At 39.4% G+C, this 26,665-nt stretch overlaps 1 protein-coding gene across 2 annotated transcripts in view; it reads left to right on the forward strand.

Annotated features, from left to right (window-relative positions):
- Positions 1-26,665, forward strand: part of chchd3a (coiled-coil-helix-coiled-coil-helix domain containing 3a) — a 139,649-nt gene that overhangs the window by 101,420 nt on the left and 11,564 nt on the right. Inside the window, exons 8-9 of one of the 2 annotated variants that reach the window (XM_061912245.1) lie at positions 22,391-22,526; positions 22,641-22,675. In XM_061912245.1, coding sequence (XP_061768229.1) covers positions 22,391-22,526; positions 22,641-22,675 — 171 coding nt within the window. The remainder of the gene's footprint in view (positions 1-22,390; positions 22,527-22,640; positions 22,676-26,665) is intronic. The other variant, XM_061912246.1, reaches the window with a different exon arrangement.

Raw genomic sequence — 26,665 nt, forward strand, 5'->3', positions numbered from 1 at the left:
CAAAGTTCCAAAAAATAGTCGAAAAAAACGGGAAATAACAGAGCTGAGACCCGGTGTTTGTAATGTGTTGAAAATGAAAATGGCAGCTGTATTACCTCGGAGACGTCACGTTCTGACGTCATCGCAAAAAGAGCGATGAACAGAAATGCGTTTAATTCGCCAAAATTCACCCATTTAGAGTTCGGAAATCGGTTAAAAAAATATATGGTCTTTTTCCTGCACCATCAAGGTATATATTGACACTTACATAGGTCTGGTGATAATGTTCCCCTTTAATGGTGGCCGTGCTTTAATTCGAGATTGTTATTAATGTGATGTTTTGGAGGCCCGGGGGAACTGCTGGTGTTGTCCTAATCGTAAGCCCGCGCCTGTATCTGAGTAATCGTGATGTTGACAATTGATTGCTTTATTATGGCACTAATAATAAAGTCAAATCCAAGCAGTCATGTGTCCAACACAGACATGTAACCTGAGAACTTGAAGAATCTTCTCCCATCCTTGTTCCATTTGTCTTCTTAATAAGAGATCGTTAGGCTCCATAGTAATGTAGGGAAAGTGGATGAGGAGCCCGCAAGCACCCGGCCCAAATTGGGCCCCAGGCCCTTGGGAAGTCGAGCTTATTGTGTTAGTTTGTCATTAGTCAGTGCTAACACTGGGATCATTGTCTCCCTGAGAAACGATGGAAACTGATTAGCGTGGCCCACCAGGGGTGTAGCACTCGACTCGCACAGGCTGAAGCTGAGACTCCCCTAATCGCATTAATGTAAAAAAATATATATCACTCACTGGAATAACATTAGTGCTAAATGACAGCGCCAACTGAGAGGGGTGGCTAGTCATGTGACATAGGCATGTGTACAAAGAGTTTGAAATTGGGTGATTGGATTAAAGGAGGTGCATTAGGAATGCTTGTGACTGGATTACCACAGTAAAGAGTGCGTGTATGTATGTGTGTGTGTGTGTGTGTGTGTGTGTGTGTGTGTGTGTGTGTGTGTGCGTGTCTGTTAATAAAATGTCAAAAAGGTTTGGTGTTACAAGAGCAGGGCTGGGATGTCATGGGGCATCATCGCTGTGGGTTAATTGGACTTAATGATGCATCTTTGGCCTCAGCATCAGAGAAGTATAGGAGAATGAGATAGTGTTTGTCCAGTCTTGTACTGTCCGCCTCCATTCTGTAAATAAACAACATTCATGCAATTTATTTACAAGGATGTGATAGCTTTCTGCCTGCAGCATCCAAATGTGTTACTTTCATTCCAGAGGCTCACGCCGGCATTTTCCTTGGCCATGTTGAAAATAAATGAAAGTGCGAGAGGTAGGACCTCATGGGAGGCGCGTGTTTGTGTGGGTACACACAACAAGGTCGTGCACTGACTGTTTATGTAGGTGTGCACTGCATCTGTTCCTCGCCTTTTTTTTTTATTCCCGCCAGACTTTTCCAAATATGATGAAGCTCTCTTAACCGGAACGAGACGGCATCACTCCGACCTTATTACATCCTCTCACTTTCCAATATGGCTATCGGGAAGAACTTCGAGGCATTTTTAGGTTCCCAAACTTTATGCAACGCTTTGTTTGCCACAGGATTGCAGTAGTAAAGAGAGTGTGTGTGTGTGTGTGTGTGTGTGTGTGTGTGTGTGTGTGTGTGTGTGTGTGTGTGTGTGTGTGTGTGTGTGTGTGTGTGTGTGTGTGTGTGTGTGTGTGTGTGTGTGTGTGTGTGTGTGCGTGCGTGCACCGTGGGCCATACTTTGGACACCCCTGGTTTACTTTTTTCACTAGAAAGGCAAAGTGTCTGCGGGCTGCTACAAATAAATAAATGTATCAGAAATTGGTGTGTACCAATCTGATATTAACGGCCCGATATCTGCAAGTACAAACCCCAAAACCAGTGAAGTTGGCTCTTTGTGTAAATCGTAAATGAAAACCGAATACAGTGATTTGCAAATCCTTTTCAACCTATATTCAATTGAATAAACTGAAAAGACAAGACACTTAACGTTTGAACTGGAAAACTTTGTTAATTTTTGCAAATATTGGCTCATTTGGAATTTGACGCCTGCAACATGTTTGAAAAACCTGGCACAAGTGGCAAAAAAGAGAAAGTTGAGGAATGCTCATCAAACACTTATTCGGAACATCCCACAGGTGAACAGTTTAATTGGGAACAGGTGGGTGCCATGATTGGGTATAAAAACAGCTTCCATGAAATACTCAGCCATTCACAAACAAGGGAGGGGCGAGGGTCACAACTTTGTGAACAAATGCGTGAGCAAATTGTCGAACAGTTTAAGAACAACATTTCTCAACGAGCTATTGCAAGAAATTTAAGGTTTTCACCATCTATGGTCCGTAATATTATCAAAAGATTCAGAAAATCTGGAGAAATCACTACACGTAACATTGAATGCCCGTGAATCACACCGGTGGTACTGCATCAAAACCCGACATCAGTGTGTTAACAATATCACTACATGGGCTAAGGAACACTTGAGAAAACCAATGTTAGTAACTACAGTTTGTTGCTACATTAAGTAAGTTAAAACTGTTCTATGCAAAGCCTAAGCCATTTATCAACAACACCCAGAAACGCCGCCAGCTTCTCTGGGCCTGAGCTCATCTAAGATGGAGTGATGCAAAGTGTAAAAGTGTTCCATGGTCTGAGGAGTCCACATTTCAAATTTTTTTGGGAAACTGGATGTCGTGTCCTCCGGAACAAAGAGGAAAACAAACATTGGGATTGTTCTAGGCACAAATGTCAAAAGCCAGCATCTGTGTTGTTATGGTGGTGTATTATTGCCCGAGGCATAGGGAACTTACACATCTGTGAAGGCACCATTAATGCTGAAAGGTACATACAGGTTTTGGAGCAACACATGTTGCCATCCAAGCCATGTTATCATTGACGCCCCTGCTTATTTGAGCAAAACATGTTACAACAGCATGGCTTCATAGTAAAAGAGTGTGGGTACTAGACTGGCCTGCCTGTAGTCCAGACCTGTCTCTCATTGAAAATGTGTGGCGCATTATGAAGCGTAAAAAACGACAACTGTGACCCCGGACTGTTGAACAACGTCAAGCAAGAATGAGAAAGAATTACACCTGAAAAGCTTCAAAAATTGGTTTCTTCAGTTCCCAAACTTTAACTACAAACCCCGTTTCCATATGATTTGGGAAATTGTGTTAGATGTAAATATAAACGGAATACCATGATTTGCAAATCCTTTTCAACCCATATTCAGTTGAATGCCCTACAAAGACAAGATATTTGATGTTCAAACTCATAAACTTTTTTTTTTTTTTTGCAAATAATAATTAACTTTGAATTTCTTGGCTGCAACATGTGCCAAAGTAGTTGGGAAAGGGCATGTTCACCACTGTATTACATCACCATTTTTTTTTTTTAAATACACTCAATAAACGTTTTGGGAACTGAGGAAACTAATTTTTGAAGCTTTGAAAGTGGAATTCTTTCTCATTCTTGTTTTATGTAGAGCTTTAGTCGTTCAACAGTCCGGGGTCTCCGCTGTCATATTTTACGCTTCATAATGCGCCACACATTTTTGATGGGAGACAGGTCTGGACTGCAGGCGGGACAGGAAAGTACCCGCACTCTTTTACTACGAAACCACGCTGTTGTATCACGTGGCTTGGCATTGTCTTGCTGAAATAAGCAGGGGCGTGCATGATAACGTTGCTTGGATGACATATGTTGCTCCAAAACCTGTATGTACCATTCAGCATTAATGGTGCCTTCACAGAGGTGTAAGTTACCCATGCCTTGGGCACAAATACACCCCCATACCATCACAGATGCTGGCTTTTGAACTTTGCGCCTATAACAATCCGGATGGTTTTTTTCCTCCTTGTTCCGGACGACACCACGTCCACAGTTTCCAAATATAATTAGAAATGTGGACTTGTCAGACCAAATAACAGTTTTCCACTTTGCATCAGTCCATTTTAGATAAGCTGTGAAGTGAAGCCAGCCGTGTTCCTTGGTGTTGTTGATAAATGGGTTTTGCTTTGCATAGCAGAGTTTTAACTTGCATTTACAGATGTAGCAACCAACTGTAGTTACTGACAGTGGTTTTATGAAGTGTTCCTGAGCCCATGTGGTGATATCCTCTACCCACTGATGTCGGTTTTTGATGCAGTACCGCTTTAGGGATCAAAAGTCCGTAATATCATTGCAGCGATTTCTCCAGATTCTCTGAACCTTTTGATGATTTTACGGACCATAGATGGTAAAATCCCTAAATTCCTTGCAATAGCTCGTTGAGAAATGTTTTTCTTAAAATGTTCGAAATTTTGCTTACAAATTGGTGACCCTCGCCCCATCCTTGTTTGTGAATTACTTAGCATTTCATGGAAGCTGCTTTTATACCCAATCAGGGCACCCACCTGTTCCCAATTAGCCTGCACACCTGTGGGATGTTCCAGATAAGTGTTTGATGAGTAATTTTCAACTTTATCAGTATTTATTGCCACCTTTCCCAACTTCATTGTCACGTGTTGCTGGTATCAAATTCTAAAGTTAATGATTATTTGCAAAAAAAATATATTTATCAGTTTGAACATCAAATATGTTGTCTTTGTAGCATATTCAACTAAATATGGGTTGAAAAGGATTTGCAAATCATTGTATTCCGTTTATATTTACATTTCACACAATTTCCCAACTCATATGTAAACGGGGTTTGTAAATGTTGTTAAAAGGAAAGGCCATGTAATGACCCTGTGCCAACTTTTTTTTAATGTGTTGCTGCCATTAAATTCTAAGTTAATGATTTGCCAAAAAAAAGAAAGAAGTTTCTCAGTTCGAACATTAAATATATTGTTTTTGCAGTCTATTCAATTGAATATAATAAGTTGAAAATGATTTGCAAATCTGCTTTCTGTTTTTATTTTACAAGTTGCACAACGTGCCAACTTCACTGGTTTTGGGTTTTGTAAAACAGGTATGGAATTATATCAGCTTGCATTTAAAATGTCCGATGCAGGCAGTTCTGCAGCATGTCGGCCAATGCTTAAAGCTCCACTAACAGCATTGTATCAGAATCTTATCAAAAGTGAAAAAGTTGTAGCCTTCATTCAATACAGTGTTTCCATAGGTGCTTGAAATGTATTTTCTCCACAACCAAATATTTAGTTAACTTGATGGATAGTTGTTATTTATAACATTTATTATATCAATCGGTTCAAATTCAGTACAATTGACATGAAAAAATCTAAAATATTGCAATTTACTGAAGTAATGGTTTGATGTTGATGGGTAACGTGGATTAGAGTGATGACATTTTCGCCTTGTTATAAGCCATTTATAAACTTACCAAAGCTCATTGTAAACTACATAAATCTGATTAAATGTTTCTTATCCCATTCCGAACATTTCCTGAAAATGTTACCAAAAGCCGCCCTTAGCTTTTTTTTTTTTTTTTTTTTGCAATAAGCAACGATTACATTACCTTGTGGGAGAAGTAACAAACAAGGCGTGGACCATGTGGGACTTCTTTACTGTTTCAGAATTTTTCCGTGCTATTTTCATCAAAAAGTCTACAAACATTCTAAACGACATCACGCTTCAACGCGTCAAACCCTATCAGCCACATGAAACACCAGTTGTTCTACGACGGTGTTTAGAAAGCCGACAAGTCACTTGCTGCTAATGTAGTTGCACCGAAGCCAGCTGCGAAAAAAAGCCTGGGACTTGTTTCTGTCACCGCTGCATTTGAAAAATATAAAAAGTTTGCCCAGAATCAAACCAAGGACTAAAGCAATCTTTGATTTCATAATGAAAATGATGGTGATGGGTGACCAGACCGTTACCATCGTTGAAAATACCGAATTCAAATCCACCTTTGTTTGACTATTTCTTACTGTTAGGTGTGTACAAACTCCACTTCAATCTACATTTTAAAAGCATCACAACGTAGTTAGTATCAGTCTTGAATATCATGAAATTATCTGTAGTGGCTTGAAAAAAAACATTGTGCACAACTAAGAAATGTTAAAAAATTACACATTTTTGCAACAAAACAAAATGAGGTCTGCACCAAAAACCAAAGGGCACATGCTCCAGCCACCCCATTCTGTCAGCTGACAAGCTAACTGACTCAAAATAAAACATGCACTCCTTGCCAATTATTTCGTAAAATTCCTAATCAAAGTTTGAAAAGAGGCTTTTAAAAAAGCAAGAAAAGTGTTAGAATTTGATCCAGGAAAAGGTTAATAATAGTATTATAGGAACTGAGCGTCATTTTGTCCTCTTAGACCTTTGTTGCACGTTTTTTACACAATACGAGAGCTATAATGTAACAACACGCTTGCTTTTTACTTTCGCTCGCTTTCCTTCTGACACCGACTGCAGATAAGCTTCTGCTGGTCCCCTGTGGAAATAGTCCATCGTCCCTCTGCTTCTGATTTATATGTTGTCATATTCACAGCTTGTTGTTTTTTTCCTTTTCCATCTGATGCAGTATTGTACTGTCCAGCGTTTCAGTGCCTGACCTTTTCTGCGTTACACGCATGCTGCATGAAGCCCCACATGTCATGCGTCGACTCCCAATGGAGGCTTTGTCTGGAGCAGCAAAGTGATGGATGAAAAATTATGCAAAGCCATATACTGTAAAAGAAAAGGAGACCTAAGCTTCCAGTCAGTGCGGACCTTTCAGACGGCTTCTTCATCTCTCTCTTTAACCCTGCTGACTTGAGCAAGGACACCGCACAGAGACCAAAACATAGCACTAAAAAGCACGCCTGCGCCATGTCTTACCTTGATGTTTGCATTCGCGCTGAGATCAGACCGCATTGTTACGCCTTTGTGTTTGCCACTGATTATGTACGCACGGAACATTTTCAGCTTTGCCGCAGAGAATAAAACCTCATTTTAGTCTCACTGTCGCGCGTCTCCTCCCTCAGGCTACAAAACTTACTTTGCCTATTGTTTATTTAATGCCTCCCTTGAATAGATCTTTTTTTCAATGTAATCCTGTTGACAACAACAGGAGCCACAGTCCTCGCTTTATCTCAAGGTGAATATAAATTGTCTGTTGCGGTCAAGAGAACACAAGGAATAAAAACTTTTTACGACACAATATACCAAACTAACTAGCAGCATTAAAAACACAAAACACACAAAAAACTTTTGTTTTGTTTTACTTGTTTTTTATACATCCGTAATACATTCTTAATAACAGCATAAACGTTAAGTTTGTGTTGTCAAATGGGGGTGTCAAACTTGTTTTTATTGAGGGCCACATCGCAAGTATGGCTGCCCTCAGAGTACCACATTGAATGACGTGGCGGACCACTTTAAATGATGTGGAAGAACAAATTCAATGGTGTGGTGGACCTCTTTAAATTATTTAGCAGACCACATTAAATGATGCGTAGACCACATTAAATGATGCGTAGACCACATTAAATGATGCGTAGACCACATTAAATGACGTGGCCGACCACATTAAATGACGTGGCCGACCACATTAAATGACGTGGCCGACCACATTACATGAAGTGGCGGACCACATTAAATGATGTGGCCGACCACATTACATGATGTGGCAGGCCACATTAATGACATGGCGGACCTCATTAAAGGATGTAGTAGACCACGTTAAATGATGTTGCAGACTACAATAAATAACGTAGCGGGCCAGATTTAATGACTTGGTGGACCACGTTGAATGATGTGGCAGACCCCATTAAGCATACGTGCCAACCCTCCCAATTTTTCCGGGACACTCCCGAATTTCAGTGACCCTCAATCAAGGCATACTTGGTCAACAGCCATACAGGTCACACTGAGGGTGGCTGTATAATTAACTTCAACACTGTTACAAAAATGTGCCACACTGTGAACCCACACCAAACAAGAAGGACGAACACATTTCCGGAGAACATCCGCACCGTATCACAACATAAACACAACCTAACAAATACCCAGAACCGCTTGCAGCACCAACTCTTCCGGGACACTACAATATACACCCCTGCTACCACCAAACCCCGCCACCCCGCCCACCTCATTCCCCCTGCTCCCCCCCATCTCCCGAATTCGGAGGTCTCAAGGTTGGCAAGTATGCATTAAACGATGTGGAGAACCACATTAAGTAACATTGCAGACCAAATTAGATGATGTTGCGGACCACATTTAATGGCGTATTCATAGCGGACTGCCTTGTAGTAATGTTATAATTTAGCATGCCAACAAAGGCTTCACTTCACAATAAATGGTTTAGTGCAATGCTAATTTACATTGAATTTTTTTTGTTTTGCTTAGTCACAAGATTTCTCATGAATAACAGAAGTTTGAGTCACTGAAGGTCAAAGCTTCTAAATTTGGACTAAAAGTGAACTCATCTGAGACCAACGAAATGAAGATAGATGCCCCTCAAATACGGGGGAAATATCATATGCAAAGGTCAACTTTAAGGAGTTACCACCTTCATGTTTTAAGTCAGTATTGTCACCACTACTGGATGCTCAGAGGAAGATGTTGAGGCAAGGTGAAGAAAAGCACAAGCTATGTTTTACCATCTGGAGATACACATCCCTTTGGACAAAGTTACGAAACCTCAACTCCAATATGTTCTAATATACACATTGGGGCAACTTAGACACATCCTCAGTGATGTATTCTGGGTTCACGTGTGTTCACAACATCAGACGGCCTCACCCAGGCGACCCAGCCCTCACCTGACTTGTGTCTAAGTCTTTTGTTGTTTGATCCACAGCCATCTCAACACCTTTTCTGCCTTTTTGATTGATTTTTTGTTGGGCAGTCCTTGTACTCTGAACATCTTGAGTGCTCTGATGAGAGACTGGCCGACGAATCCTCTGCACCCTGCCTCAATGGGGTTGCACTGGGTTCTCCATCCCCTGCTTTGGCATTCACCTGCCATTTCCTCATACTTGTCCCTCTTCCTCTCAAAGGCCTCCGCCATGTGGATACAAGATATTGTAACCCACCGACCGCAGTCAGTCAGGATGGGCCCCCACCACTCCTCCTTCCTGTCTCTTAGTACAGGAGCCCCACAGGGCTGCATCATCAGTCCTTTCCTTGACTCACTGTACACAGATGACTGCACGCTCACCCTTGGCACCAATGCCATCATTACATTTCCAGTCGATATACAGGTATTGGTGGGCCTGATCCGCGGTGGAAATGACGCGGCATACAAGGAGGAGGTCCAAAGGCTTGCGAAGCGTTGTACAGTACACAACTTGACCCTGAACACCAAGAAGAAAATAAATATGATCATCTACTGATATACTTCAAGAGAAAAAAAGAGCCCCCACCATCCACTAGAGATATACAGGGAGGGTGTGGAGAGGCTGCTGACATTTAAGTTTCTGGGAATACATATTTCAGAGGACCTCACTTGGGGGAAAAGCACCAACTGCCTGGTTAAGAAACTTTACTGAAGGGTACAAGCTGTCACAAAATCTGCTGCTGTCCTTCTACCAATCTTTCGTCCAAAGTGTCCTGACATGCGTTATCCTGGTCTGGTATGGCAGCAGCTCTTCAGCAGACAAAAGGGTGTTAATAGGTCTTGGAACACACAGCCCGACCTACCTTTGAATCCATTTTCACCTCCCGTTGTCTCCAAGAAACAGACAGTATTGTGAAGGACACATCACACCCTGCTCACCACTTTTTCAACCATTTTCCTCAAAGGATATGCTAGCGGGGATGTAATACACGCACCATCAGACAGGTTTTATTGTCAAGCCATCACCAATTTAAATGATAATACACACAAAAAACTTAAAGCCGGTGCAATATATTTTTAACATTTTTTTAATACAAAATCGGTTTATTTAAAGATCACTGCCATTTTTAGGCACTTTGTGCTTGTCATGCATGTGTGTAGTGTGGATGTGAAGAATGAATAAATTACTATTTATTTTCTGAGTACTTATTGAGCTTATATATTTTCGGGTATTTGTACATTAACCAAAATGTTACTATATATTATTTACAATGACAATAAAATAAATATAATCTAGTCAATTGCCAAGCCTTGCCCCAAACGGCATAAAGATACTACATACATGTATCAATCCTAGGCTCTAAAACATTTTAGGTATTTTTTGGCTGAACGTAATGGCTAACAACAATCTATGGCAGTCCACGAAACAGGAGGTGATAGAAGTCACCATCAGGTGAAGGAAATGGCAGTGGATTGGGCACATTTTAAGGCAGTGGATCTCAAACTTTTTTCACCTAGTACCACTTCAGAAAACACTTGGCTCTTTAAGTAGCATTTAAATACCTGGGTGTTCACCTCATTACTAAACTGAACTGGACTCATTTTAACGCTGTGTACAAGAAGAAGGGTCAACGTTGGCGACACCTCTAAAAGAGTCTAAGTTCCTTCGGGCTGTGGCGGTCACTGCTGCGCACTTTTTACGACACTGTGGTGGCTTCTTCCGTGTTCTATGCCGTTGTTTGCTGGGTTGGGGGCAGCATGGTCAGAGACAGGAAGATACTTAATCAATCAAGTTAAGAGAGCTGACTCCGTCCAAGGCTGCCGACTAGACAGCATTGAATAGGTGGCTGATAAAAGAATGCTGATCAAGTTGACATCCATAATGTCCAATACCTCTCACCCCATGCACGGCACTGTAGAATCCCTGAGTTGCTCCTTCAGCACTAGACTGTTACATCCACACTGCACAAATGAGCGCTATTGCAGGTCCTTTTCACTCACTTCCATAAGACTTTACAGTGATTGCTGTGATCCATTTTCTTGCTGTGCAACACGAATGTTAGTGTTTTTTGTTATACTTACTTTTATCCTTACATATTTGTGCGCAATATATAGTATTCATACATTTTGGGGGGTTTTCATTACATTTTACTTCTGCTCCTGTATGTAAAAACTTGCATTGCAACAACATAACTCCCCCATTGTGGGATAAATTAAAGCACATCCTATCCTATCAAAATACAGTAGTGTAGTAGGTCTAAGTAGTCATTAAAACAAGGCAGAGGCTTTAAATAGTATACCGTATTAGTATACATAATTCCCCCATTGTGGGATAAATTAAAGTATATCCTATCCTATCAAAATACAGTAGTGTAGTAGGTCTAAATAGTCATTAAAAACAAGGCAGAGGCTTTAAATAGTATACCGTATTTCCTTGAATAGCCGCCGGGCATGTAATATGCGCCTGACTTGAATTACTGCCGGGTAAAACTCGCTCCCCAAATTAATAAACATATGCTTTTACCGCCGGGTCAGATTCATGATGTCGCGAATGACACTTTCCCTGCTATCATTTTCAAGTTTGCAGAGAAGATCTTGTTTGCATTTGCTGTGTGTAAACCGGGGTTCTTGTTTCACAGCCATACAGATCACACTAATGGTTGTGATATAAAACAATTTTAACACTCTTACTAATATGCGCCACACTCTGTGAACCCTAACCAAATAAGAATAACAAACACATTTCTGGAGAACATTGGCTCTGTAACACATTATAAACGCAACATAAGAATTACCCAAAATGCCGCGCATCCATAGTCTTCCCAACGTGTCCTGGGTCTTCCCTGTGGCCTACTACCGGTTGGACGTGCCCAAAACTCCTCCATGACTCTATCCCCCTCTTCATGTGGGTTGGGGGCGCGTGTATAATATAACCAAGAGCCATGGATGCATTGGAATTCTGGGTAAATCTTATGTTGCATTTATAATGTGTTACAGAGCCAATGTTCTCCAGAAATGTGTTTGTTATTCTTGTTTGGTTAGGGTTCACAGAGTGTGGTGCATATTAGTAAGAGTTTTAAAGTTGTTTATATCACAACCATTAGTGTAAACGGTATGGCTGTTGACCAAGTATGCATTGCAATCTTGTATGAGAAGCAGCGAAATGCATGCGTCCTACCTGCATGCAGACAGCATGGTGTAACGGTGGGCGCGGTGACATGTTGCAGAGCAGTAGTCCCCAACCACTTGTCCGCGGCCGCTGAAGATTTTTTTGTTAATTTTTATTTTTTATCACATTCAATTTTTTACTGCATGCCATTGGTAAGCGCAGGGGTGAGAAGAGGTTTTAAAATAATTAGCGCCTGCTTACTTTTACCGCATGCCTTGAACTAGCGCAGGAGTGAGAAGAGGTTTTAAATTAATTAGCGCCCCGGCGGCTGTTCAAGGAAATACGGTATTTAATATGTTGGCCACCTTACACACGGTTTGAACAGTAACACTTATTTGGCCTACCACAATTTGGGAATCACTGCTCTAAACTAATGCAACATTTGGAGATACATGCTTTTAAAAGTAGGATGGGGATAGGTTGTTATACATACCTATGAAACATCACCAAAAATTAGGACTTTTGAGGTTGATGCATAACATTGACAAAGTCTTGGGACACATTTCTTAAATAACCAACCAATTAAAGTTAGTAGTTACCATCTGAACCTCAATACTTCACCTTACCAAGGAAAATGTTACACTATGTTGTTCTATGTTTTCACCTTTCAGGTCAGTTTAGGGAACATACTTTTCTGTTCCAGCTAAACTACGCTATTGTCAAGTGACTTTGGTGCAAAAACTATTGTCAAAATATGGTCAACAGTCTTCCCAGAACAGACGAAACTACATAGAGCTACCATTTTCAGTATATAGTATTGATGTTTTTTTACAAAAATGAGTACACCCCTCACTTTTTAGCAGATATTTTTATTGCAGCTACGGAAATTGGTAGAAGTTCAAATTTAGATGTACGATAGAGTAGTCAGTTTACAGCTTGTAAATCAGTATAAATCATCCAAAACACAGTCATATTGTCTTCATATCTGACAACACTTATTTGTGTCACATCCACTGTCAGAACAGTATCTCTCAAATAATTTTTTCTTTTTTTAGTCCTATTTAATAAGGATGCAATGCTTTGCTAAGATGTACTAACAACAATTTTATAGAGCGCCGTGGTGTAGGGCTGCATGTGTGCTGGGGTGCTGCAGTGATTTTAGGAAGTCATTTTTAGACTATGGTAAATCTACACTGGCCTTCAAGCTGTACACAGACTACTCTAACTTATGTCCAAGTTTAATTTTTATAGCAGTGGTTGTCAAACTTTTTTCAAAGTACCACTGCAGAAAACAGTTTGGTCTCACAATACCACCATAATGACCAACTCTAAAGTACAGTAGTGCAGTAGGCTTAAAGGGGAACATTGTCACAATTTCAGAACGGTTAAAACCAATAAAAATAATTTCCCAGTGGCTTATTTTATTTTTCGAAGTTTTTTTCAAAATTTTACCCATCATGGAATATCCCGAAAAAAGGCTTTAAAGTGCCTGATTTTCGCTATCTTTAAATCCATCGTCCATTTTCCTGTGACATCATTTAGTGATGCCAACATGGTGGATAGCACAGCAAGATATAGTGACATTAGCTCAGATTTAGACTCGGATTTCAGTGGCTTAAGCGATTCAACAGATTACGCATGTATTGAAACGGATGGTTGGAGTATGGAGGCAGATAGCGAAAACGAAATTGAAGAAGAAACTGAAGCTATTGAGCGGATAGCTATTGAAGCTATTCGGCGATCACCTTCTAACCAACGATTGAGTGTCGCAGGGTTTCCATATATCTCTGTGCCATGTCTGTCATAGCATCGCCGGTAAAATGTGCAGGAGCAACTTAAATCCGTCGATTGGTAAGTGTTTGTTTGGCATTAAATGTGGGTGGAGTGAAAGGCTGGATGCAAATATAGCTACAAATGTACATACAGCTAGCCTAAATAGCATGTTAGCATCGATGAGCTGGCAGTCATGCCGCAACCAAATATGTCTGATTAGCACATAAGTCAATAACATCAACAAAACTCACCTTTGTGATTTCGTTGACTTTATCGTTGGAAATGCATCTGCTTTGAGTGTCGCAGGGTATCCATACATCTCTGTGTCATGTCTGTCGTAGCATTGCCGGTAAAATGTGCAGACGAGGAACTTTCGGATCTTTTGACACTGGAGCAACTTAAATCCGTTGATTGGTAAGTGTTTGTTTGGCATTAAATGTGGGTGGAGGTAGAGGTTGGATGCAAATATAGCTACAAATGAGGCATAACGACGCAACATGTATATACAGCTAGCATGCCGCGCTAATTGATGCACACTCCACGTAAATCAACTTGAATCTGTCCCTGATCGTGTTGTTACACCCTCTGACAACACACCGACGAGGCATGATGTCGCCAAGGTACGGAAAACAGTCGAAAAAATGGAAAATAACAGAGCTGATTTGACTCGATGTTTGTAGTGTGTTTGAGGAAATGGCGGATTGACTACCTAGGTGACGTCACAACCGAGAGCGAATGATAGAAAGGCGTTTAATTTGCCAAATTCACCCGTTTAGAGTTCGGAAATCGGTTAAAAAAATATATGGTCCTTTTTCTGCAACATCAAGGTATATGTTGACGCTTACATAGGTCTGGTGATAATGTTCCCCTTTAAGTTTTCATGAAAAACAAGGCAGAGATTTATTTTAAACAAGTATATGTAATATTGTTGGCCCCTGTAACACTACACACAGTTTGAACAGTAACACTTTGTTTGAATGAAGGAAAAAAACATGTTTTTAGAATTCATTTTGTTTACATGATCTGCTTATTGCAGACCGTAGACACCTTTGTTAACCTTTATTCATATACATTACATTTACTTTAGTTGTATGCTGTCCTATTAAGAGCCTGCTTGTGTGTGTTGGCTACTGTGGCGAAACTAGTGTGTTAAACTGGTGTGTGACTCTTTGTATGTTTCCTTTGAGTCTGCAGGGTACCCCCACCGAGGAACATGAATGCAAAATGACGATTGGCTTTGTTGGCCAATTCACAACCTGATAACAATAATACAAAATAACAATTAGCTCCGTTGAACACTTCACAACCTGAAAACAGAATTACAAAATAATTGGCTGTCAGGACCTTTTATAACTTAACTACTGTAGGTGATATTTATGCCATACCACTTGATGGTACTGTACGCGTACCACAATTTAAAAATCACTGCTCTAAGAAAACTAAAGACAAGCTCCAAGAGGCAGGCTTGAGAGTGGAAACTTCAGGGGAAAAGTAAAATAAACTGTGGAAGACAACTGTCATGGAAGAACACCATGAGATTGGCTTGACGTGGGAGCAAATCAAGCGGGTTGCTCAAAACTGAGCCTCTTGGAGAAACCTTGTGTAGGCCCTTAGCTCCAGTAGAAATAATGAAGATTAAGTAAACAATAATTACAGCAAATATGTTTTCCTTTTAAGTACGTGACGTTTGAGCATATGAATGAAAGCATTAACATTCAGACTGTAAACTAATTAGAGGCAGTAACTTGCTAAAAGTGTTCCTCTGTGGCGTCCATTTACTTAATTTTTATTTCCTGTCGAGGATGGAAGAAATCCAAAGACAAAATAGCCTGAATCAAAAAAATCCACCCTGCAAAATGTGAATACAGTGTTGAGCTTGGCAGCGCTTCTATTAGTTGAAAAATAGCCACGCCTCAAAAATGAACCAAGCAATTAGTGGTTGATTAAAAAACAAAATTCACTCAGCAGATTAATTAGTGACAATGACTGGAGTTTACCGGGAGTTGTTAGTTTTTGTTGAAATACTAGACCTATTTATGTCGCTAGGCAAACTAGGTGCAGGGACAAAATGGTGTCAGAGTAGGTGACAAATGTCAATAACTGCTCTGAAAGCTCTCTGACTGCATAAAGCTTGCTGTTACGTTCAACACTTACTGAGGCTCTTTTCTCATTGTGACTCCTCGTATCCCCAAGCTTTCTCGGATGTGTACACACTGATGCACGGGGGTCACGCAGGTCTGCTTTTAAAAAGCAGCATGGGCAAAACGCTCATCATTTTTCTCTGTAACTGCATCGTTTATATTTATTTAACCCCCCTCGATACTGACACTTGCCTTAACTGGAGGGAGCATGAAAGCTATTTAAGGGGCGACCGGCACCCACCCCTTAACCCTGGTAATCCCTAAGTGGACCCTAACGATGATGAATAGACAACGTGGTGATTGGGAACTCAATCTGGCAGCAGACCAAAGTGATCCATACTGCCCACAGAGTCATTTTTATGCCCCACTGCACTGTGCGCGTCTTTGTCAGTGTGTAGGATTAAAAAAAAAAACACAGAGTTTGTGGGATTTGGTAGTAATTAGTACAAGATTGATGTTAATTTTAAAACAGAAGAAAACAATGCTTTAGAATTTTAGTAGCATCGGCACAAATTAATAGTAAAAAACTAATGTTATGAGTGTTATAATGATCATTATCAAATAATAAATAATGATGCTGTTTTAGTAATGCAAGTTTGTGCACTGCACTGTTTTATTTAATTAACAATAGCTTGATATAAAATACACTGCATTAGAATAAGAAAAAATATTCTGTGTTTAATAGAAAATGGTACATAAACAATAAGAAGAAAGTACTTCACAAAGCTTTTTGGGGAATGGATGCAAGATCCCTCCAATGGAATTGTTCCAATTTAGAAAGATATGGTACTGATTTTATTTGGAAAAGTTTAACTTATTGTACTTCACAAATTAGTTTTTTGTATTATTGAATCTATAAAAATATCACAACACAAGCATAAGCCTCTTTGACGTTGTGTGAAGATCCAAATGTGATGTGGGCCGTGACCTTTTTCAGAAGGTATACATGGTTCCTGAATTTCGAACTTTTTTAGGTACTGATCGAATTCCATCAGCATCCATTTTCTACCGTTTGGGGTCACGGGGGGTGCTGGAGCCTAAAATCAAATGGTACAGTATACCTTTTGTTCTACGTGACGTCATAAATTGATTAACGTGGACCCCGACTTAAACAAGTTGAAAAACTTATTCGGGTGTTACCATTTAGTGGTCAATTGTACGGAATATGTACTGTACTGTGCAATCTACTAATAAAAGTATCAAAGTATCAAACGTCCGATTGCAGACTTTGCACCTTCTTAAAGACTCAGCCGTACTGCCTTTAACTATTGTTGTAATTTTCTATGCCAACAAAGCAAGCATGCCTGATAGAAAACGCTCAAACAGAAGGTACGGCTCCACTTTTCAATACCGCTCATACCCCAGAGAATCATTAGCTACCTTACATCTGGACATCATTGTTCATTTTGTTGAATATAAATTTTATTTTAAGTTATCGTCAGTTACCTATTTTTTCATGACTAAAATAGGATGATTATGAATCACAAAAAATGCATGTTGATGAAAACAATGACAAATTTAATTGACATAGTCAACAACAAAAAAACTAGACAATAATGTTGGCAGAGACAAAATCCATCCATCCATGCATTTCTACCGCTTATTCCCTTTGGGGTTGCGGGGGCGCTGGTGCCTATCTCAGCTGCAATCGGGCGGAAGGCGGAGTACACTCTGGACAAGTCGCCATCTCATCGCAGGGCCAACACAGATAGACAGACAACATTCACACACTAGGGCCAATTTAGTGTTGCCAATCAACCTATCCCCAGGTGCATTTATTTGGAAGTGGGAGAAAGCCAAAGTACCCGGAGGGAACCCACGCATTCACGGGGAGTATTGTGAGGCAGACGCACTAACCCCTCTTCCACCGCGAAGCCCGAGACAAAATTCAATCATATTTAATTTTGTCTTTATTGGCGGGTGGGACAAGTTAAGAATTTACCCAAACACAGTAGCATGTAGGAGAGGGGTGGGGGATAAATCACAGAGGGGTCCAATCACAATTACTATCTTTGTAAGCCGAGGTGTTAAGACTTTTTACTGTGAAAACAAGCCTGCATTGTAGGAGTGTACTGATAAACGGTAATAATAATGACTGCAGAAAAAATCGAGACAGTTAGAGCTACTTTTGTAAATAAAATGATCAAATAAACGAGATTAATAACTGCACTTTGATAAACTCACTGACTGACAATAATACATAATTATAACATATTTTATTTGTTACACACTTTTCATTTCAATACAGCTTACTTAAAGTGCTATTATACAAACCAATATTTAAAACAAACAAAAAACCTTAGCCATTGATGCGGATAAAATACTAAGACTAAAACGTTATCAGTGACAGTAGTGGCTTTTAAAACAGTGTCTGTTTATTTTAGTTATGTTTAATAAAATATAATTTGGTCAAACGATTTCAGTGCTAATAAATACTTTTTGTGCAAGTTCAACAATACCACAATAATAATGATAACCGTGATAATTTTGGTCACAATAACAGTGATTTGTAATTCTCAAATTGTTACATCCTTACTCTATTTTTACACACCTTAATACAATATGTCTTCTACATCTGGAAAAAATAGAACCCATATGGATGGCACTGTCTGCAGGTTAACTATCCAGACATATTCGCATCAGTGAGTAGAACAAAGCTAATATTTTGAAATTACTCATACTGGACTAAATTACTGTTACTATTTAAGACGGTAGAGCAGTAGCAACACCGCCTTTTCCACAACTACTTTTGCTGTACAACATGGGCAAGCTTGTTCACCAATTTATTAGGCAAGGTCTCTGTACAGTGCACTTAAATCAATTGTTTGTATTATTTTATTTTTAAATAAAACTAATTGAACTATTTAGGTGTGTGTCTCAAGGTACTTTTTGAGGACAATCAAAAATACCACAATAATAACTGTTTTGATTCTGTCCACAGTACCCATGATATAACATTTTCATAATACATCCCGAGCTGAGCGTGTGCTTTTTTGCACTGCATTGATCACAATATTGTCGTCAGCCGACGGTCAATAAGTTGTGTGTCCGTGCAAACCTGCATGGAAATGTGCTGACGTGTGCAGCCGAGCTGCTCCATAATGATGTAGGGACACCTTGAGAAAGACATTTTGAAGGAAAGCCAGCAGGTAATCTGTTCGAGCTAATTATATGTTAAATGGGACGCATTCGCCCTCCCTGCCCTTCCTGTCAACCTCCTTGTGTGCCGTTAAAGCTCTACTTTCTCTGTATCCTCTTTTCTTGATGCACCTTTTTGGGCTGCTCAAGTATCTTGCAGTGGCCCCTTTGCTCTCTGCTTTGTGATTTATGGCACAGCCTTGAGAACGTGTAACGTTGGTATCTAAACCTACCGCCCCCTCCCTTCACTCGCTCCTCCGTCAGTGCATCTCGTGTGTGCGTGCATGGTTATAGAGACCTTTACATTTAATGCTACTGATGGCACAAGGCGAGCCCCCCCATGAAGTCCTTTTAAATTTACGGTCTCTTGGTTGCAGCACGCTAGAAAACAAACAAACACTGGCTCACTTAAAAGGCATCGGTATCTCGCCTGATGGGTCTATTTGGGTCTCTTCCCTCATGGAATTTTATGAAATGTCCCCATGAATCCCTGGGGACACTGAATAAAATCATAATGCGGGGAGATGGAAACAGTGAGAAAACAAAAACGCCTATATGGCATTGTTCCTTAATTTGTAGAGACGTAACCAAATGTCACCATACTTTATTTCTAGTAGGGTCATTTGTATTGCAATAGCTGGCCTCTGCATTTTTTCCCCTGTGCTGTAGAGTGCATTGTTGTACACTGAGGGATTTAAAAGTGTGGCATTGTGTGTGTGTGCGTGTGTGTGTGTGTGTGTGTGTGTGTATATATATATATCTGTGCGTCTATATGTGTCTGTCTGTGTGTATACAGTCGCGATCAAAAGTTTACATACACTTGTAAAGAACATATTGTCGTGGCTGTCTTGAGTTTCCAATCATTTTGACAACTGTTATTTTTTGCGATAGATGATTGGAAAACATACTTGTTGGTTACAAAAAACATTCATGAAGTTTAGTTCTTTTATTAATTCATCGGTCTACTGAAAATGTGACCAAATCTCCTGGGTCAAAAGTATACATATAGCAATGTTAATATTTGGTTAGCAAAGGTGTGAGGCGGGGGGGTTCATATGCCCATTGTTCAGGGTGTAGGTGATGTCCTTGAGGGATGTTTTGAAAACAGCTGCCTTCTGTTGTGAGCAGTGTCAAGGCCATTTAAGTAGTCGATTCGTAGATAAGGGTTGTTGTTTTCCAAGGGAGCAGACATTTCAATGACTTGTCTGATCTAATCGTCCATGCTGGCTCTTTAAGTAATCAATTTTCGCGTTTCAGTAAGGCTTTCAATAATGTTTCAATACGATTTAGTTCTGAAATCACCACAGTCTGTGTTCCCACAGCTTGACTGATGCCTTCAAGTGCATTGGGCAGCATGTGGGAAATTTAAATGGCTGCCATTGTCTTTGGAATTTGTTGATACATCAATGCAATGCCCAGCCCAATTAGCAGATACCCTGCAATCAAAGTTCTAAATAGCTAGATGTCTTCCACGTCCACGACGGAAGAACTGAGAGGCCAATGATTCTCAGTTCATTTTAAGAGTTCCTCACTTACCCAGGATAGAACGTTCCATCAGGGAAGCCAGGTTTCCCCAAACCTCTTTTCCTCGTCAAGAGTTTGTCAATTGAGTCGAGAGTCCAGCTTTTTAATTCCATGAGGACAGCACAGTAAAAGAGGCTCTAAAAAAGTATAACCAAGACAAGACGTACAGAGCAAACTTGGAGAAAACAGGGAGGGGAGAGGAATTTGAATCGCCTTCACCAAGTGGCAAGGAAGAAAATCCTCTTTAATGCGGCAGACTGGCCTGTACATGCACACTATCCTGTTGCCATTTGTAATACAAAGTAGCATATATTTCTAATTAAAATCTGTCAGGTTTACCGGACACATGAAACATGACGACTTGGGGGGTGCACTATCCTCTTTAGCCGCGAGATGGCACCAGAGTGTTCAATATCTTTAATTGAGTTTCCGGGCAATTCCAGCTTTGACCAAACCATCAGTTTCTATGTAGAGTGGCGCTCTCCATCATTTTTAGGAGACTGCACTGCAAAATGATTAATCCCCCAACTTTCTCTCACGTGAGATCCTCCCAGGAATGAGGCCATATGAATCTTTTCTCTACTGACTAGTGGGGAAAAGACGCCGTCATAGTGCAGCCACGTAAATAAGACCGCTCACAAAGATGCGCATCCTGAAGAGACGGCCAGAAAGCGGCTGGAAGATGATCTGCAAAACATAATCCATGCAAAATGTTGACCAAAGAACCACCATTACGTGTCATGTTACGACCAGGAAGTGTTCAAAATGTAGAAAAAAATCACATGACTCTTTCTTAGTTTCCAGTTTTTCTAAATGCCAAAGTACTTGCAGCAATGAAGTATTGCGTCCTGTGTGTCATTGTGTTGTTGTGTTTTTACTGTTGTATTGATGATATGTCAGGTACGTCTTTTATTTATCAGTTTGAAACGCGGCGTTGCTGTGTTGTAAATGATGGAGGGCAGCTCGAGTGAATCAAAGAAAGAGTATCATCACAATTTTTATGTTCATTTTAATGATAGATTATGTTGTATTGTCTGCGTGTTTAGCAGCGCACTTGTCATCCAGATTAAATTAAGTGCAGTCTCGGCTTCTTTCCCACAGAGCAAGCCAAAAAAAAAAAAAAAATGGCCTGTCTCCCTTTTTTTCTCTCGCAAGAGTCAATTTGTTGGTGATAAACACAACGGTTTCTATCAGCAGGATGCACCTGCCGGTACCAACAGCAGCTAAGAAAGCAATTAGCCGCCACTCTCGTCCCTGTAGATGCCCACAGGCGTTGTAATAAGGAAGAACCACATAAAGGTGGCAAAGATGGCTGCCACTGTTCAATGCTCTGACACACAGGAACAGCTAATATTCAGGTGGGATGCCAAAATGCAACACATTGAACCATGTGGCGATACATGAACACACTGCTGTACTTGCTTTCTGCTGAAGTGCACACTGGGTAATTACCCATATTGTCCCCAAACCCCATCTTTGCATCCAACGGGGGGGATAATTTCTCTTGAATCAAACATCAGATTTTGTCAACAGGGGGCCTTCAAGTCGCTGACGGGTTGACTTGCCTAGGCACTGGCGTGGACAAAATGATGACGCTGCTGTTAGCGTAATAAGCCTCGGCATCATCATTACGGATCTTTATGAGCCGTGCGAAGAGACTTAAAAAAAGCAGGTTATGTTGGACAAGACACCACGATGCAAATCCTGCATGCTCAAACGCGCTGACATCTGGTATGAACATGTTTGAAAGTTAAAGCAAAATTGTTTGATCAGAACTGTGGAGGATGGTGTCCATCAATGCTTTGTATACTTTATGATGTCATATCAGCAGTGCCTGCATTGACTTTTTTCTGTAAATGCTGATCTTTGTTTCAAGGGGAGAGCAACTGGCCAAACTCTCTACCTTAAGGTGTTTGATGTTTGTCACGCTTGCCTTCATTTTATGCCACCTCATTTTCATCACCTTCTTTCTTCCCCTTTCCTGTCCACAGACGCTACGAGGCAGATCCTGTGTGTGCAGACCTGCAGGGCCAGATCCTGGCGTGCTACAAAGAAAACCATGGCAAAACTCTCCATTGCTCCAACATAGCAGCTTTGTATCTGCAATGTGTCAACAATGCCAAGCAGGTGTGCAGAATGTCTTTTTTTTTTACATTTCATTTAATTCCTTACTCCAAGTTATGCCCAAGTTTATACTTAAGTTATATTCTCAAATATAACACATTTGTATTTTCTGTAAAGTTAAGTAAGCATGCAGCGTCATGGACCAATAACACGTAAGTTGTCTCACTATATTGCATATGTCTGTTGAAACCCCTTCCTGAGCATTATACAAAAGTTCATGCATTATACCACCTAAGAAGCAAATCTGAACAACACCAATAATAAATCTATGCAAATGATTTACAAACAATGAAAGAGAATGATTTTTAAATATACACTGCAAAAGTAAAAATAACTCTATAAACAAGTCCCCCTAAACAAAATTGAGAATAACTGCTAATCATTAACAAATACATTTAAAAAATCAGGAAATTTGTTTTCCATAAAAAAGTCAAGGAGATTTATCTACAAATTTACATCTGAAAGCAAACAATTAAAAATCAATAGAATTTGATACGGATTAAAAATACAAATTATTTGCAAAAATCTAAACAATTCATCTAAGAATGATTTTTAAAAATACATTAGAAATAAGTCTTTGAAAATAGGAAGAAAATTAAACAAAGGTATATATCACATAAAGAGTCTGAACAACATTGCACCACCATTAGAAATCCATGCACAATATTTACAAATAATAAAAATAAATGCCTATTTTTAAAGAGTACATTAAAAGCAAGCAGAAATACATTAGAATAAATTACCCCAAAACTTATTAAAAATTAATGCTGATATTTACAAATTTTAAAAATATAAATAAAACAAATAAAAAATAATTTGAAAAATCTAGCGATGTATCTACAAATAATAAAATATTATACAGAAAGCAAGTTTGAACAAAACGTTTACACATAATAAAATATAGTACAATGTAAAATTAAAAACATCTAAATAATTTATCTACAAATAAATAAAAGTTATTAGAGGCAAGTATCAAAATCAGAATTTAAAAAATCATGGAAATTATATACACAATTAAAAACCATGCAGTTTATTATAATCTAAACAATTTATAAGTAATTTAGAAAAATACATTAGAAGAATCAAAATTAGAATTGAAATTAATTTACAAATGATTATTAAAAATCCAAGTAATTCATAAAGTACGAGTATGAGTCAACAACAAAAATCCATGAATATTTTTTTTTACCAAAATTGATAAATGTTTTATTAAAAGATATATTTTTTTAAACAATTAATTTTAAAATAGACATTGGAATCAAGTCTTAAAAATGTAATTACAAGTCTGTTAATTTAAAAATTATATAAATAAAGGATAGAAATGATCATTAAAAATCCTGGCAAATTATTTACTGATAATCAAAAACAAAAAATTAACAATTTAAATCCTTGAAAATTAATTTAAAAAAGAAACTTTTTATTGTACATTATAAAATACAACTAAATTCTCACAAACCCAAACTCCTCGTACTGTAGATGTTTTACCCCATGGCCTCTTTTTCAAATTAAATAAATATACAACACACTTGCATCACACACTTTTATCCAGTAGAATATGATTTACATATCACTCCTGGCGCCCTGAACCAAAGGCTACTTTACATTTAAGGCCTTATTCCCCTAATACCTGCTGACATAGGAGGCCTTTGTGTTTGTTTTTATGTCATTAGTGCTGGACAGCACGTTCGTCTGTACACAAGTTCTAATGTTTCCTCGGTCTCACAGTGAAGCCACTCAGGTGCATGCTAACCTGATTTCTTGGCACTCACTATGCGATATATAACAACTCAAAAGACCTATTTACATTCATGAAGCTTTTCTATTAGATTGTTTCCCCCCCAGTTTACAATTTCATTGTTTTTCCCACAAATGAGTTAAGCTGGCTTCTACTGCTCACTCTCATGGGGCATTAGTATGAATCTGAAAGTCGTGTGCAGGCTGACTTTTTTTGAGGTATATACATCATGTAAATTGCAGAGATGTTTTATTCATTGTGTGGGGGAAGGCAAGGCGGCCACCTGCATCCTCGTCAGGCAAGTTTTACGATCTTGTGAATTGTTTAGAATCGATATGGTAATCCCAGTGTTTTTGTTTCTACGTCGTACCTTCCAATGCTCCTTTGTTTGTTTTTTAGTCAAATCATTTACAAAAGGTAAACATGATAGGCTATAGGCTATTAGGAGCCAGCAGCTATACAACAGCTAAGCACGCAAGCTACATTAGGCATACATAATAAGTGCCCCTAATTGAACAATATTGCATTCTACAGCGCCACATTTGTCAATATAACAGGCATGTGATTTTTCCGTCTGAAGTCGGAAATCCGTCTTTTTTAATCTCGGGGGAAAAGAAAAATTATCGAACATATCGACCAATCAGCTACGGCGTAATATATTACGCCGTAGTTGATTGGTCGATATGTTCCTTGTGACCAATCAGGACATCTGTTATGAATGATGACGTTATTACCACCATTTTCCAAATGTTAACGATGTCGGTTCTCGAGAGAAAGAACGCTTCACAAGTAAAAGAAATTGATAAACATGTCAAAAATAAGTTTTGATGGGACTGGATGGAAAGGGAAATCACTGATACTGTTGGGAAGATGGAAGTTACGACTTTGTTCGGCGATTTTATTCGGAAAATCGATCGTCCCGGATAAGGTTTGTGCACGTAGTGTCATGATAATATTGACTATGGATCACGAGGTTTCAAGGCTTTGGAAGTACATGCGAAACGCTAAAAACATAAAACAACTTGAAGGAAGGAAAACAAACTTTTCACCAGCTGTTACTTTTGGATGTCAACCGAAAGTGAGCAAACCTTACAGACTTCATCCTTTGTTTACATCCACAACTGCCGTAGACATCGAGAGGAAAGATCCACCCAAACAACCCACTTCAGTTGCAGACAGGGTAGTTAATAATGAGGTAAGCTAAAAAAATATTTGCTTGCGAAATACGCATGTTTGTTTTAAATATTAACCAATAACTGCTTTGCGAAATATAAATGGGTTTTTCTAAAAATAAAAAGCCACGTGAAAATATATTATGAAATTACAGAAATTCAAAGAGTCGCATTAGTGATTCCGGAAATGTTTTCAGTCTTTTTTTTCTGGTCAAATCACATACTTGATATAAACAACTACTTATAATTGCATAACACTTACACATACAAAGTTTCCAGGGCAGAAGCATATTGGACAGTATCCAGTAACAAACCTGTCCGCATCATTCAACTTACTGTGACATGAGTTCAGCTTCATTAATTATTTTGGCCACTAGTTCTCAACAAAACAAAAACAAAAAAAAATTACTTTAACTCCAATTCAACTTAAGGCCTGCATAAGTCGAGAACCCTACATCGCGTTGAGGATGCTCTTATTTGCTTGTCGCGGTCAAATTTGTAGGACACAGCTTGAATGTGTCATTATAATGTATTAATCCAGTATGAAAATAGTATAGCTTTATTACTGGCCAAATGGATATCATTTATATTGTCTGTATCGCACCACTCTAACAAAGGGTATAATTATCGTACAAATAGGATGATTAGCATACATCTAGCAACACTGCATGAACGAGTGGTACACGCTCAGGAAATAACAGACCAGTCACAACCGCAACACAGGCTTCGATTTTTTTCAGGCCAGGCAGGAGTGCGTTCATTAACAGCTAAATGTAATTTCTAAAGTCGTTATACTTTTTGTGGTGACAACAAAGAAAGATTTGTTTTTGGTTTATCTTTCAGAAAACTGGAAAAACAAAAAAATTCAACAGCAGTGAAAATGATTTTTATCGCGGCTGTCACTGATGACATTTAGACCCACTTACACCTTCTTTTATGCCTCCTTCCTCACATTCCTAATGCATTCAGTACTTAACACGTCCAGATAGCAAACAGCGAGTCGGAGGCAGCCGAAGGGCAAGAAGGATAAAACCTGTCTCTTTTTCTCCGCCTCCCTTTCGTTCTCTTTCAGCCAGTTTATCATCGGCCCCATCGCCATCGCGTCCACGGCCGCTCGCCTTATTCCGTATTCCCGCCACATGAGTGGCCGTCTGCTCCCTATCTTTCCATTGTCCACTTCATTTCTTCCCCTGACCCCGCCGTTTCGCATTTCAGGGCGAGAGTTTGTGCTTTTC

This window comes from Nerophis ophidion, linkage group LG10 (assembly GCF_033978795.1).
Source record: "Nerophis ophidion isolate RoL-2023_Sa linkage group LG10, RoL_Noph_v1.0, whole genome shotgun sequence".
Lineage (NCBI taxonomy): Eukaryota > Metazoa > Chordata > Actinopteri > Syngnathiformes > Syngnathidae > Nerophis > Nerophis ophidion.